The following is a 15298-nucleotide window of genomic DNA, read 5'->3' as shown; positions in this document are numbered from 1 at the left end:
CTTTGCTTTGTCCTTACGGGCAATTATTCTGTTTCCCCATTACAGTAGGGTAGTTGCTTTGCCCATCACGACCATCTCCAGCATCCTTGGAACTCTGGGGGTGTTGGGGTCCATTTTCAGGGCCAAGTGCACTGAATACCGCAAGTGGAATTTGTCCAAAGACAGGGTGTAATAGGTTGGCCCCTGATAGTAGGGACCATACTCCTGGTTAGAGCAGAACAAGCCAGACTGTTACTCACTCAACCGCTAACAGCTTTGTCATTTCTTGTTTATTTGGGGAGTTTCCTCCATATTCCTTGCACCCATCTTATTCCTTCATACACTTGTAAAAACCAAAAGAGTAGGGGCTAGAAAAATATCCTTGGCTTTCCTGCGGGTGTGATGTGAGACATGGTCTGGGAAGAGAAGTTCCTGAGGAGACTGCAATGAAGAGATATATTCAGACATGGGAGAAAAAAGGTCTAATATTTCAGCTGTGCTTGATTGAGCATGCCCTTTATAATGAAACCAATTAAAAAGTCTAATTATTTACCGCAATTTATATTTTAAACTTGATGCAAACAAGACATACATGCTTATCTCAAGAAACCATTTATTCTCTAAATGTTGTCTTATTTACTTGTCAACTGATTTATTGACAAATGAATAGATCAATGGCAAATAGATACAGTTTAAACAAAATCACATGCAAAGGTTCTGTGGTATGTTTAAGGGTGGATGGAGAAATGGAAAACCTAATCAGTTGCACAACTGAATGTGTTCAACACAACCCATCTGAAATCAGAGAGGTGCGGGGGGGGGGGCTGCCTTAATCGACGTCAACGGCGCCGTTGTTGTTGGTTATTGTCTTGCTCAAGGGCAGCAAGGGAAAAATTCAAACCAACGTTTCGGATAGTTGCACCAACGCTCTTAACCGCTTGGATACCGGCCGCATTCAGTTCGGTCTGCCAATTCTCCTGTTGATAAACTCATCGGTCAGATGTGCCTTAACAGGAATGAATCATTTATGGTTTTGTGACCACATGATGGCGATGGTGTATAGCCGGAGAGAATAGTCATGACTGTATTATTACAGTCTCTCTCACTCACTTTCAATCTCGGCTCAGTGGTCAGAGAAAGAATCGCACAAATGCATACGTGCAGATACACACACACACACCCCACACATGCTGTAATGACGAGACGATACAGCAGCAGACTCAAACTGCACTTACAAAATCAGCCTTTTTATTCAAAACTAAACTTCAGAGCTGCAAGGTCGCTGCAAGGCTAATAGGTAGGTGTCAGTTTTTGGTTTTTAAGACAACGGTGATATTACGTCTGCAACAACAGACAGATCTCTGATCGCAGGTTAGGATGCTCCTGTAACGTACACAGGGCAGTGTTCATAAGGGCAAGCAAAGAAACGTTTTAAAATGCTTTGCAACGGAGAACGAGCATGTCAGTTTCAGTCCATTTTCTTCAGTTTGGTGCCTAATGAACAGGACCCAGTTACCAAGCAATGGATGCCAGGACACAGAACGGCACCGCAATCAACATACGCCTGCAATGTGAAAATCACCACAGCTCGTTTGCACAAACGTGAACACTTCTATCGTATTCGAGTCAGTGCAGCTTAAGCTATTAATAGCCTTTTCACTGTACTAAGCCAAACCATACTGTACTGTTCTGGTTTGGTTACGCATCATCCTCATTTACTAGAACCGTGCTGCAAAGGATCATGTGAAAAGAAAGTATCCAAATCAGCACAGTACGGTTTGAGTCGGCCTTATAGTGTGCATCAGGCAATAGCCGGACAGTGTGTGACAACCTCCTGTCGAGGGACATCATACACAGTCTTCTGTACCTTTTTTTCTATTTTAACAGTGAGAGATCCAGCTGATGGAGACCATGACAACCCGTCTGACAGATAAGCACATATGGGTACCCTTCTTACATCACCCCAAAATTCACAAGAATATAACTTCTTTGCATTCGGCTCACTCCATACATATTTTTTTTCTCCAAAGCTAATTTTTACACTGGCATTCTACACATAATAAAGGCAAAAAATCTAAGCAACAAGCAAAAACAAAAACTTGGGAAATAATGATGAGTCCTTGCAGTGCAATAACATCACATTCAGGGTCTGTCTGTGTGTGTGTCAACTTTGGATATTAAGTGTAAAGAAAGCGGACTAGTCCGAGTTGGTTTCATTCTTCTCTCTCCTCTTCATCCCACCTTCCTTCCTTCCGTCCATCCATCCATCCATCCCTCCCTCTCTCCGAATCTGTCCACAGCAGCAGCAGGTGATGGCAGTGGCGCCTCATATTAGCTCAGATTCGACGGCTTGTTCAATTCTACCTTTACTCCCTTTTCTCCTGCACCTATAGGACAGAATAGAGAAGGAGGGAGAGCGGAGAGTTATATTTTATTCAACCAGTTAAGAACTAATCATTATTTTATTCATTTTTATTCAACCAGTTAAGAACAAATTCTTATTTTATTCATTTTTATTCAACCAGTTAAGAACAAAATTCTTATTTTCAATGACTTCCTATAAATTCTTACTTCGTATGATGGTCCTGTAGTCATAAAGAGTCTTAGTCTCACAGTGCTGATCTAGGATAATTTGATCTTATTTATTACGATCCAAAAGGCAAAACTGATCCTAGATCAGCATTCCTACTTTGAGATTTTTTATGAATACATGCCCAGGACTCCATCTTACTTGTTAGGTATTTCTCCTTGGCCCGAGCTCGTTCATCGGCATCAAAATACCACACTGTTATGGCATACCTGGACAGCGAGTGAGACAACGGAAACAGAGAGGTCAACGAACATACAATTATTCACATAATAGGTATACATACTAACACTAACACTACCCAACCATTTGTTATGGTCCAACTATTCTAACATTATTGAGCATTTTCAAATATATTAAAGCTGGATAGTGTTGGTGGTGTTGCTTAATGTGGTAACACTTTACAATAATGTCTGTTCATAGATCAAGGCATGCATTAACCTAAGTCACAATTCACGCTTCAACCAAGTTCTCAAAATGGCCTGATGGATGCTTCACTTAAATTACATTACAATAAGCAACACAAAACAGGAGGTGTGGGATTGTGATGGAAGACAAGCAGACAACCCTGGGTCAAAGGTCAGGAGTATGACATTTTCTCTGCGGTCAAAAGGTCAAGTTAAGAGATCATTCTACCTGGTGTGGTATGCCGGCTGCACCTCATGGGGGTTTCGCCGGTCCGACCAGAAGAAGAGCAGGCGGTCGAACTTAGGTTCGATGTCGGCGAACTGTGCCTTGGCCTCTGGGAAAATCCTCAGGATTCCTCCGTGTTCCTGCGAGACAAAACAAGTCATATGTTTAGCCTAGCAGGGTAGCCTAGTGGTTAGTGTTGGACTAGCAACCGGAAGGTTGCAAGTTCAAACTCCCGAGCTGACAAGTCTGTCGTTCTGCCCCTGAACAGGCAGTTAACCCACTGTTCCTAGGCCGTCATTGAAAATAAGAATTTGTTCTTAACTGACTTGCCTAGTTAAATAATGGTAAAATAAAAAAAATAAAAAAGTGTGACATCAATAAATTATCCAAACTTATCCAATAATTAATTAATTCAGAAATGATTAAAATTGTATTCCCCTATTTCAATTTGTCAAAGAACATATCCCCTCATAAAACAGCAAAAGGTGCAAATAGAAAGAAAAATCATATGGAATAAGAACCTTTAAAAACACCTACTGTTCTGGGCATTGAAACATTACTTTTTTCAAAATGCCATGCTGCAGCAAGGTACATTGTCATATTAACAATATTCCGCAGGGAAACCAAGCACCAAGTTACATTAGCAATTGCAAATATAATCGAACAATAACCTTTGTAATGAAATATATTTAAATATATATTTAAATATATATATTTGCAGGCCAGTCAAAGGGCATTCCCAAAACTGTTGCCACAAAGTTGGAAGCACAGAATCGTCTGCCGTAGCATACAGATACTGTAGCGTTCTCCTGCATTGCGCATGGTGATCTTAAGCTTGTGTGCGGCTGCTCGACCATGGAAACCCATTTCATTAAGCTCCCGGCAAACAGGTCTTGTGCTGACATTTCTTCCAGAGGCAGTTTGGAACTCTGTAGTGAGTGTTGCAACTGAGGGTAGGCGTTTTTTTACACACTACAGCACTTGGCTGTCCAGTCCTGTGAGCTTGTGTGAGGCCTACCACTTCGTGGCTGAGCCTATGTTGCTCCTAGACGTTTCAACTTCACAATAACAGCACTTACAGTTGACCAGGGCAGCATTAGCAGGGAAGACATTTTACAAACTGACTTGTTAGAAAGGTGACATCCTATGACGGTGCCAGGTTGAAAGTCACTGATGGAGATTGCATGGCTGTATGCTCAATTTTATACACCTGTCAGCAATAGGTGTAGCTGAAATCCACTAATTTGAAGGGGTGTCCACATACTTCTGTCCATGTAGTGTATAACGTGACCCTGACTGTGCAGAAAAAAAAGTGATGAGGTTCGGGAGCGAAACAGGGTTGCATTTAGGTTCAAATTAGAAGTCGACCGATTAATTAGGGCCGATTTCAAGTTTTCATAACTAGCGAAAATCAGTGTTTTTGGGCGCCGATTTGACTATTATTATTTTTTTTACACCTTTATTTAACTAGGCAAGTCAGTTAAGAACACATTCTTATTTTCAATGGCGGCCTAGGAACAGTGGGTTAACTGCCTTGTTCAGGGGCAGAATGACAGATTTTCACCTTGTCAGCTCGGGGATCCAATCTTGCAACATTAACTAGTCCAACGCAATAATGACCTGCCTCTTTCTCGTTGCACTCCACAAGGAGGCTGTTATGCGAATGCAGTAAGCCAAGGTAAGTTGCTAGCTAGCATTAAACTTATCTTATAAAAAAACAATCAATCATAATCACTAGTTAACTACACATGGTTGATGATATTACTAGATATTATCTAGCGTGTCCTGCGTTGCATATAATCTGACTGAGCATACAAGTATCTGACTGAGCGGTGGTAGGCAGAAGTAAACATTCATTCAAACAGCACTTTCGTGCATTTTGCCAGCAGCTCTTCGTTGTGCGTCAAGCATTGCTCTGTTTATGACTTCAAGCCTATCAACTCCCGAGATGAGGCTGGTGTAACCGAAGTGAAATGGCTGGCTAGTTAGCGCATGCTAATTGTCGTTGTTTTGCTGGTTCGAGCCCAGGGAGGAGCGAGGAGAGGGACGGAAGCTATACGGTTACACTGGCGATACTAAAGTTCCTATAAGAACATCCAATAGTCAAAGGTTAATGAAATACAAATGGTATAGAGGGAAATAGTCCTATAATTCCTATAACTACAACCTAAAACTTCTTACCTGGGAATATTGAAGACTGATGTTAAAAAGGTACCACCAGCTTTCATATGTTCTCATGTTCTGAGCAAGGAACTGAAACGTTAGCTTTCTTACATGGCACATATTAAATGGAACATATTGCACTTTTACTTTCTTCTCCAACACTTTGTTTTTGCATTATTTAAACCAAATTGAACATGTTTCATTATTTACTTGAGGCTAAATTGATTTTATTGGGGTATTATATTAAGTAAAAATAAGTGTTCATTCAGTATTGTTGTAATTGTCATTATTACAAATAAATAAATAAAAATCGTCTGATTAATCAGTATCGGCTTTTATGGTCCTCCAATAATCGGTATCGGCGTTGAAAAATCATAATCGGTCGACCTCTAGTTCAAACCATTTGTATCAGATTCACCTTCAGTTGTGGCTAAATCAACCGCTTGTTAGGCAAATAGCGGGGAGGAATGAGGAAGTAAACTCAGCAAAAAAAGAAACGTCCTCTCACCGTCAACTGCGTTTATTTTCAGCAAACTTAACATGTGTAATTATTTATATGAACATAACAAGATTCAACAACTGAGACATAAACTGAACAAGTTCCACAGACAAGGTGAATAATGTGTCCCTGAAAAAAGGGGAGGGGGGGGCAAAATCCAAAGTTACAGTCAGTACCTGGTGTGGCCACCAGCTGCATTAAGTACTGCAGTGCATCTCCTCCTCGTGGACCGCACCAGATTTGTCAGTTCTTAATGTGAGATGTTACCCCACTCTTCCACCAAGGCAACTGCAAGCTCCCGGACATTTCTGGGGGGAATGGCCCTAGCCCTTACCCTCCGATCCAACAGGTTCCAGACGTGCTCAATGGGATTGAGATCCGGGCCCTGCGCTTGCCGTGGCAGAACACTGACATTCCTGTCTTGCAAGAAATCACACACAGAACGAGCAGTATGGCTGGTGGCATTGTCATGCTGGAGGGTCATGTCAGGATGAGCCTGCAGGAAGGGTACCACATGAGGGAGGAGGATGTCTTCCCTGTAATGCACAGCGTTGAGATTGCCTGCAATGACAACAAGCTCAGTCCGATGATGCTGTGACCCACCACCCCGGACCCTCCACCTCCAAGTTGATCCCGCTCCAGAGTACAGGCCTCGGTGTAACGCTCATTCCTTCAACGATAAATGCAAATCAGACCATCACCCCTGGTGAGACAACTGGTGAAGAGCACTTTTTGCCAGTCCTGTCTGGTCCAGCGACGGTGGGTTTGTGCCCATAGACAATGTTATTGCCAGTGATGTCTGGTGAGGACCTGCCTTACAACAGGCCTACAAGCCCTCAGTCCAGCCTCTCTCAGCCTATTGCAGAAAGTCTGAGCACTGATGGAGGGATTGTGCGTTCCTGGTGTAACTCGGGCAGTTGTTGTTGCCATCCTGTACCAGTCCCGCAGGTGTGATGTTCCGATGTACCGATCCTGTGCAGGTGTTGTTACACGTGTTCTGCCACTGCGAGGACGATCAGCTGTCTGTCCTGTCTCCCTGTAGCACTGTCTTAAGCACCTCACAGTACGGACATTGTAATTTATTGCCCTGTCCACATCTGCAGTCCTCATGCCTCCTTGCAGCATGCCTTAGGCACATTCACGCAGATGAGCAGTGACCCTGGGCAACTTTCTTTTGGTGTTTTTCAGAGTCAGTAGAAAGGCCTCTTTAGTGTCCTAAGTTTTCATAACTGTGACCTTAATTGACCTACTGTCTGTAAGCTGTTAAGTGTCTTAATAACAACCGTTCCACAGGTGCATGTTCATTAATTGTTTAAGGTTCATTGAACAAGCATGGGAAAAAGTGTTTAAACCCTTTACAATGAAGATCAGTGAAGTTATTTGGATTTTTAAAAATTATCTTTGAAAGACAGGGTCCTGAAAAAGGGATGTATCTCTTTTTGACGTGTCTGTGTCTGTTGCTATTTACTCTATGCAGATAAGTTGTGGTTCGGTGTACACACATGACCTGGAAAACAAACAGAGGAGCAATCACGTCCACGGATAAAGCTGTTACCATGTGTAGCGTTTTGTGGGAGTTGGGTCAGTGTGAGTTAAGAGGAAAATGAGCAACACCAAGACAACAAACACAATGACACACAGGCCAAAATACACATTATAAACTGGGTGGATCAAGCCCTGAATGCTGATTGGCTGACAGCCGTGGTATATCAGACAGTATACCACAGGTATGACAAAACATTTATTTTTACTGCTCTAATTACATTGGTAACCAGTTTATAATAGCAATAAGGCACCTCGGGGGTTTGTGATGTATGGGGCGACAGTGGTTAGAGCGTTGGCCCAGTAACCGAAAGGTTGCTGGATCGAATCCCTAAGCTGACAAGGTAAAAATCTGTCGTTCTGCCCCTGAACAAGACAGTTAACCCACTGTTCCCCGGTAGCCCGTCATTGTAAATAGCATTTTGTTCTTAACTGACTTGCCTATTTAAATAAAAAACATGGCTATGGGCTGTGTCCAGGCACTCCGTGTTGCGTTGTGCTTAAGAACAGCCCTTATCTGTGGTATATTGGCCATATATACAAATAAATGCATGCAAACACACATAGGTGCACACGCATCCCTACACACACACCCCTTGAAACACGCAGGATAGAAATGTTAAGGGTGGGAAAATTTTAAAAGGAGAATGGCTTTTTCCTGTGGGTTAATCTGGTGCTAAACATAGCTATGAGGAATCTGCACGGCGTGATTTACATAACTTATGAATGCAGGTTTGCTTGGGGGCCGGTGTGTGACAGGTATGTGTGAGGGGTGTGTGTGTGTGTGTGTGTGTGTGTGTTTGCCTGTGACTGCGTGGGGTCCGATGTGTGTGTGTGTGTGTGTGCAGTGTGTGAAGAAGACATGAGAGCGGGGTCTGTTGACCTTCAAACATGCACGTTTCCCCAAGCTTCTCTGGGGGATCAAGTTAACCGTTCGCCTCCTAAGGGGGACTGGGGAATGATGAGGAACTAGTGGATATGACAGAGTAGTAAATTGGTCTTAACCCTACATCTTAAGTAGAAAATAACTAAAAGGGAAGGTATTGCTATTTGGAGTGATTTCAACGGCAACAGAAATTTTATCTGATCTCAATCATTTTGAAATGATTCAAAGTTATTCTATTCAGATTCTATTTCTGTCAGCTCTAATATCACTCCATAGTGCCATGTGGATACACTTAAAAGGGCAAATGATACCTCGTGCTTACATTACTGATTGAAAATCAGTTCAACAGTACCTTAATCACTTTTAGTTTACTTTTTGTGCTAATACTCTCTCTATTCAGAGATTGTCCATTTAATTGTGTAGGTATTTGTAAATAAGTGCCCTGTACTCTCTTGGTACCACAACTTGTGTCCTCTTGGCTGTTTCCTTCATAGTAAATCACAGCTATGCCTCCAATTTTGTTACCCACTATGAGCTTATAAAGTTAACTGAAAAAAATGTGGAAATACCGTTTAACTTATTTTTTATATGTACGAAGTAACAATCGGCCAACAACATGGTTTCTACTAGAATCAACACCGAACCGAGCTCTTTGAGGGTGTTTTCACAGTTCTCTTTAAAGTGAACTCTTGGGTAAAAAAGAGAGAAGGTAATTACCTCGGTTCTCTTTGTATTCACACTGCCCCTGCCTTTAAAACGAGGACTCAACTATTTTGCCAGTTCACTTCATCTATTCTGTGATCCGAGTCCTCTTTGCATTCAAATTGATATGTTTAGAAAGGAACCAAGAAATGTTTCTAACATTCACTCAATGCACTCAGGATTTTTACAAAGAGCAAGACAAGCCATTCCATCAGTTACCGGACAGCTAGACATACCTACTTATATTTTGGAAGCTAATAGATTGCATTTAGTTAAAATATCCTATTAACATGTGCCTTCAGAAAGTATTCACAACCCTTGACATTTTCCACATTTTGTTGTGTTACAAAGTGGAATTAAAACTGATTTAATTGTTATGTTGTGTCAACGATCTACACACAATATTACAGCTGTGAGTCTTTCTGGGTAAGTCTCGAAGAGCTTTCCACACCTGGATTGTGCAACATTTTGGATTCAGGACTGTCACGACTTCTGCCGAAGTCGTTGCCTCTCCTTGTTCGGGCGGTGCTCGGCGTTCAACGTCACCGGTCTTCTAGCCATCATTGATCCATTTTTCATTTTCCATTGGTTTTGTCTTCCCACACACCTGTTTTCAATCCCATTCATTACCTGTTGTGTATTTAACCCTCTGTTTCCCCTCATGTCTTTGTCAGAGATTGTTTAATTGTCAGTGTTGTTATTTTGTTGTGTTGGTGCGCGACGGGTCCTCGTACCCATGTTTTAGTGTTATGGAGCATGTTCTGTTGACATTTATTAAAAGACTCCATTTACACTTCATTTTGACTCCTGCGCCTGACTTCCCTGCCACCTATACACGCGACGCTGACAAGAACAAAAAGTTTGTTGCAAACAGGATGTATTAAAAACAAAAAAAAGTTGTATTCTGTACAGCTTGTCTTCTTTTCACTCTGTCAATTAGGTTAGTATTGTGGAGTAACTACAATGTTGTTGATCCATCCTCAGTTTTCTTCTATCACAGCCATTTAACGCTAACTGTTTTAAAGTCACCATTGGCCTCATTGATACACCATTCAAAGTGTAATTAATAACTTCACCATGCTCAAAGGGATATTTCTACCCATCTAACCTATAGGTGCCCTTCGTCGCAAGGCATTCGAAATCCTTGGTCTTTGTGGTTGAATCTGTGTTTGAAATTCTACTGAAGGGACGTTACATATAATTGTATGTGTGGGGTATAGAGATGAGGTATTCATTCAAAAATCATGTTAAACACGGGGGTTGAAAACTTATTGGCTCACATTTCAGCTTTTCATTTTTTATCCATTTGCGAAAATTTTGACAAAACAATTCCACTTTGACATAATGGTGTATTGTGGGTTGGCCAGCGACAAAATACTTTCTGAAGGCAATGTAAATATTATTAGTAACAAAATAAATAGCAGAAGAATAACTGCAGATTAAATAATGCTGTAATTGAAAATCTACACCCAATGTAGGCTACTGCTCCTTTAAGAGCTAGAATTGATTTTGTACCCTGTTGTGATTCTCACCAAATATGGTGTTGAATAAACAGCTTATGAAGCTCCCTTAGCCTATAGATAACATATTGCAAACAACTAACCTTAACTAAAATGTCCACACATATTTTGGAATTTCTGTGTATCCTTGACAAAAAGCTAATCCATATAAAAAAACAGCACTTTTTTTCTGCAACCCTGCACATCATCTCTCTTTTGTTTTGTGGCATCAATGTGAGGGGTTCTGTCAGGGGGAACCGTGTTGCAGTAGCTAGTGTGGTGCGGGAAGAATGACAAGCGAACCTCTGGAGTTTAAATTGCCCTAAAAAAGGGAACTGGAATTCAAGCAACCTCTCAATAGGATTCAATGGAGAAACCGCTGTTTGTGAGTTCGATTCAAACTGCAAACTTTTTTTCCTCCCCGAAAATACTATCCACTGCTGCTCCTCAACAGTATCAGAAGAGCTGTGCTTAGGCCTACATAATGTCTATATTACTGTAGCCACAGGGTCACGGCGCCCTGGGCATCTTTGCTTGCAACGCTCCTAACTTGGTGCTATACATGTGCGGCCATGTTGCTGTGTCTTCCTGTTGGGAGTAGGGAAGATATGCAGCATGCAAATATAATCCTGCCCCCATGAAGGTCATTATCATAGAAGTATAGATATACAAAAATGATTTATCAATATCAAAAATGATTTAAAAATGATATATATTTTTAAAAAATCATATCAATAATAAAAATATATATTTTTTTATTTATATATATATTTTTTTTAATATTAATAAATAGTTTTTGGGGATATAAAAAATGTAATTATTGATATAAAGGAATACAATTATTGTTATAAAAATGTAATGTATTTATGTTAAAACATCTTTCCATAATATGGGGGCTCTTTTGAGGGGTCTGAGTTCCTTTGGAGTGTTCACACTGAACCAAAAAAAAAAGCGAACATTGTCTGAAAGGGACCAAGTGTGGAAACACCCTGAGTATCCGCATGGTGTAAATGGCACCAAACACACATACATTCTAATTCATCCTGCAGTCCCAATTTGTATTTATCCATAACTGACGCCACATCTGGGCTTACCCAGGCCTCCTTTTAGAAACTTGATCTGTTCAACAATCTGTTAATAAACCCATAGTGTAGATCAGTGTTTCCTAATCCTGGTTGTGGGGACCCAAAGGGCTGAACATTTTTTTGCTTTGCTGTAGCACTACACACATCATTCCACTAATCAACTCATCCTCAAACCTTTGATTAGTGGATTTGTGTAGTGCTAGGGCAAAAAACTAAAATGTGCATCACTTTGGGTCCCAAGGACCAAGATTAACACTGCTGTAGATGGCACAGACCAAGTCTTGGTGTAATCTAACATCCTATTACAGTGGGGCAAAAAAGTATTTAGTCAGCCACCAATTGTGCAAGTTCTCCCACTTAAAAAGATGAGGCCTGTCATTTTCATCATGGGTACACTTCTATGACAGACAAAATTAGAAAAAAATGTTCCTTTGCCAAGATAATCCACCAACATGACAGGTGTGGCATATCAAGAAACTGATTAAACAGCATGATCATTCACAGGTGAACCTTGTGCTGGTGAAAATAAAAGCCCACTCTAAAATGAGCTGTTTTGTCACACAACACCACAGGTGTGTCAAGCTTTGAGGGAGCGTGAAATTGGCATGCTGACTGCAGGAATGTCCACCAGAGCTGTTGCCAGAGAACTGAATGTTCATTTCTCTACCATAAGCCAACTCCAATATCGTTATAGATTATTTGGAAGCGCATCCAAACCTCCTCAAAACCGCAGACCACGTGTAACCACCCCAGCCCAGGATCTCCACATCCAGCTTCATCACCTGCGGGATCATCTGTGACCAGTCACCCGGACAGCTGATGAAACTGTGGGTTTGCACAACCAAATTATTTCTGTCAGAAACCATCTCAATGAAGCTTATCTTCGTGCTCATCGTCTTCACCAAGGTCTTGAACTGACTGCAGTTCGGCGTCGTGACCGACTTCACGGACGAATCCCGGCTTCAACTGTTCCGGGCAGATGGCTGACAGCGTGTAAAATTCACCTTAAAAAGGCAGCTGGCGCGTCTCGGGGTGCACCACGACGGTGGACCTCAACATGGGCTGGTGACGGTGGATGTTGCGTTTTACACTGAGAATGTTCAATCACTGAGGACACTTGAGAAGCTAGACTTGAACATGGCTGAGATCTGGGAGCTTGATCTGGGAGCTCCTGTGGGCGAGCGGTTTGCTGATGTCAACGTTGTGAACAGAATGTCCCATGGTGGCAGTGGGGTTATGGTATGGGCAGGCATAAGATACGGACAACAAACACAATTGCATTTTATTGATTGCAATTTGAATGTACAGAGATACCGTGACAAGATCCTGAGTCCCATTGTTGTGCCATTCATCCACCACCATCACCTCATGTTTCAGCTTGATAAAGCACGGCCCCATGTCACAAGGATCTGTGCACAATTCCTAGAAGATGATAATGTCAGTTTTCCATGGCCTGCATACTCACCAGCCATGTCACCCATTGAGCAGGTTTGGGATGCTCTGGATCGACGTGTACGACAGTGTGTTCCAGTTCCCGCCAATATCCAGAAACTTCGCACAGCCATTGAAGAGGAGGGGGCAACATTCCACAGGCCACAATCAAAAATGATCAGCTCTATGAGAAGTAGATGTGACGTGCTGCATGAGGCAAATGGAGGTCACACCAAATACTGACTGGTTTTCTGATCTACGCCTCTCCCTTTCTTTTCAGGTATCTGTGACCAACAGATGCATATCTGTATTCCCCATCATGTGAAATCCATAGATTAGGGCCTAATGAATTGATTTGATATTGACTGAATTCCTTATATGAACAGTAACTCAGTAAAATCTTTGAAACTGTTGCATGTTGCGTAAATATCCTTCAGTGTATTAGCAGCTATTAAGACCCTCTGGAAGTATCTACCGGGTATCTACCTCTTAGTAGATTTCATAATGTAGATCATTATAAAACAGGTTGTTTGGGTCCTGGATGCTGATTGGTTGATATGTGGGACAACAGGAAATAATGTGTGTGTGTGGCAATTGGTGAGAGAGCTCATTTAAGGGTTTTTGGCAGCCCCTAACATGGAGAACAGAAAGTGCTGGAGTTACATTTTAGCTTGCAGCGATGTGAGGGATGTCCGATTCTCCGCCAAAGAAGAGGCAAACACTGGCTGTCACTAACCATTGCCAGGACCATGGACAGTTCTTCCATTCGAGTGCCATCAATGGAAACGTCACTATTAACATCAACAACTGGCTTGTTTAGCTTGGACTTGCCAACCATAAGTTGCTGCCTATGTAGGCCTATTGGATATTTATTAAACCATTAATTATCCAAAATTAAATCTAGGATCGGCTTCCTATTTCGCAAACAAAGCATTCTTCACTCATGCTGCCAAACATACCCTAGTAAAACTGACTATCCTACCGATCCTTGACTTCGGCGATGTAATTTACAAAATAGCCTCCAACACTCTACTCAGCAAATTGGATGCAGTCTATCACAGTTTCATCCGTTTTGTCACCAAAGCCTCATATACAACCCACAACTGCGACCGAAATGCTCTCGTTGGCTGGTCCTTGCTTCATATCTGTCGCCAAACCCACTGGCTCCAGGTCTATAAGTCATTGCTAGGTAAAGCCCTACATTATCTCAGCTCATTGGTCACCATAGCAGCACCCACCCGCAGCACTCGCTCCAGCAGGTACATTTCACTGGTCACCCCCAAAGCCAATTCCTCCTTCGGCCGCCATTCCTTCAGTTCTCTGCTGCCAATGACCGGAACGAACTGCAAAAATCTCTGAAGCTGGAGACTCATATCTCCCTCACTGGCTTTAAGCACCAGCTGTCAGAGCAGCTCACAGATCACTGCACCTGTACATAGCCCATCCAACTACCTCATCACCATATTGTCATTATTTTATTTATTTTTCTCCTTTGCACCCCAGTACCGCAACTTGCACACTCATTTTCTGCACATCTATCACCCCAGTGTTTAATTTGCCATACTGTAATAATTTTGCCACAATGGCCTATTTATTGCCTCACCCCCCTTATCCTACCTCATTTGCACACACTGTATATAGACTTTCGATTGTATTATTGACTGTATGTTTGTTTATTCCATGTGTAACTCTGTGTTGTTTGTGTCGCACTGCTTTGCTTTATCTTGGCATGGTCGCAGTTGTAAGAACTTGTTCTCAACTAGCCTACCTGGTTAAATAAAGGTGAAATAAACATAAATAAATACAAATTGAGGTTCTTGTCTCATCATTATTGAATCTCTTCTAGCTAGCTACATGCCAATGATTTGTTTAGCATAGCAATGTCGAATTAATATAATTATTTTAATTTAACGACTGGGTCAAAACATGAGAAAATAACTAACGACCAGCCCACTTGGGTAGCAATTTCAGAATGCAAAAACAAATTTACTTATAATAAATTTACTTTATATCCCCAATAATATTTTTTAGGAAAAATATTTGTGTAAATATGTTGGCAAACGTTTTAAAAAGCAATACCTCCCTCATACCCGGGAATTATCATGTGACAACTCCCTCCATGGGCTGTATCCCGGCCCTTGGCTTCGCCTAGGGTCTCAGAACAACCCTTGTTGGGAGCTGTCAGACAATAATTCCCAGGTTCTCAGGCATTATTGATTAGAATATTTCCCAACCCCTGGTCCTCGAGTACCCCCAACAGCACACATTTTTGTTGTAGCCCCAGACAAACAC

The 15298-nt window shown here is 41.7% G+C and overlaps 1 protein-coding gene across 1 annotated transcript in view; it reads right to left on the bottom strand.

Moving 5' to 3' along the window:
• Positions 1-1199: 1199 nt before the first annotated feature.
• LOC112265624 (egl nine homolog 1) overlaps positions 1200-15298 on the bottom strand; it is a 37720-nt gene continuing 23621 nt past the window's right edge. The window contains exons 3-5 of the mRNA XM_024443139.2: positions 3203-3339; positions 2711-2778; positions 1200-2366 (exon numbers count right to left, since the gene is read on the bottom strand). Coding sequence (XP_024298907.1) covers positions 2311-2366; positions 2711-2778; positions 3203-3339 — 261 coding nt within the window. The 3' untranslated portion in view covers positions 1200-2310. The remainder of the gene's footprint in view (positions 2367-2710; positions 2779-3202; positions 3340-15298) is intronic.

The sequence above is a fragment of the Oncorhynchus tshawytscha genome, linkage group LG02 (genome assembly GCF_018296145.1).
Source record: "Oncorhynchus tshawytscha isolate Ot180627B linkage group LG02, Otsh_v2.0, whole genome shotgun sequence".
NCBI classification, from domain to species: Eukaryota; Metazoa; Chordata; class Actinopteri; order Salmoniformes; family Salmonidae; genus Oncorhynchus; species Oncorhynchus tshawytscha.
Note: the sequence above shows the minus strand (reverse complement) of the source record. Positions and strands in the feature narration are given on the sequence as shown.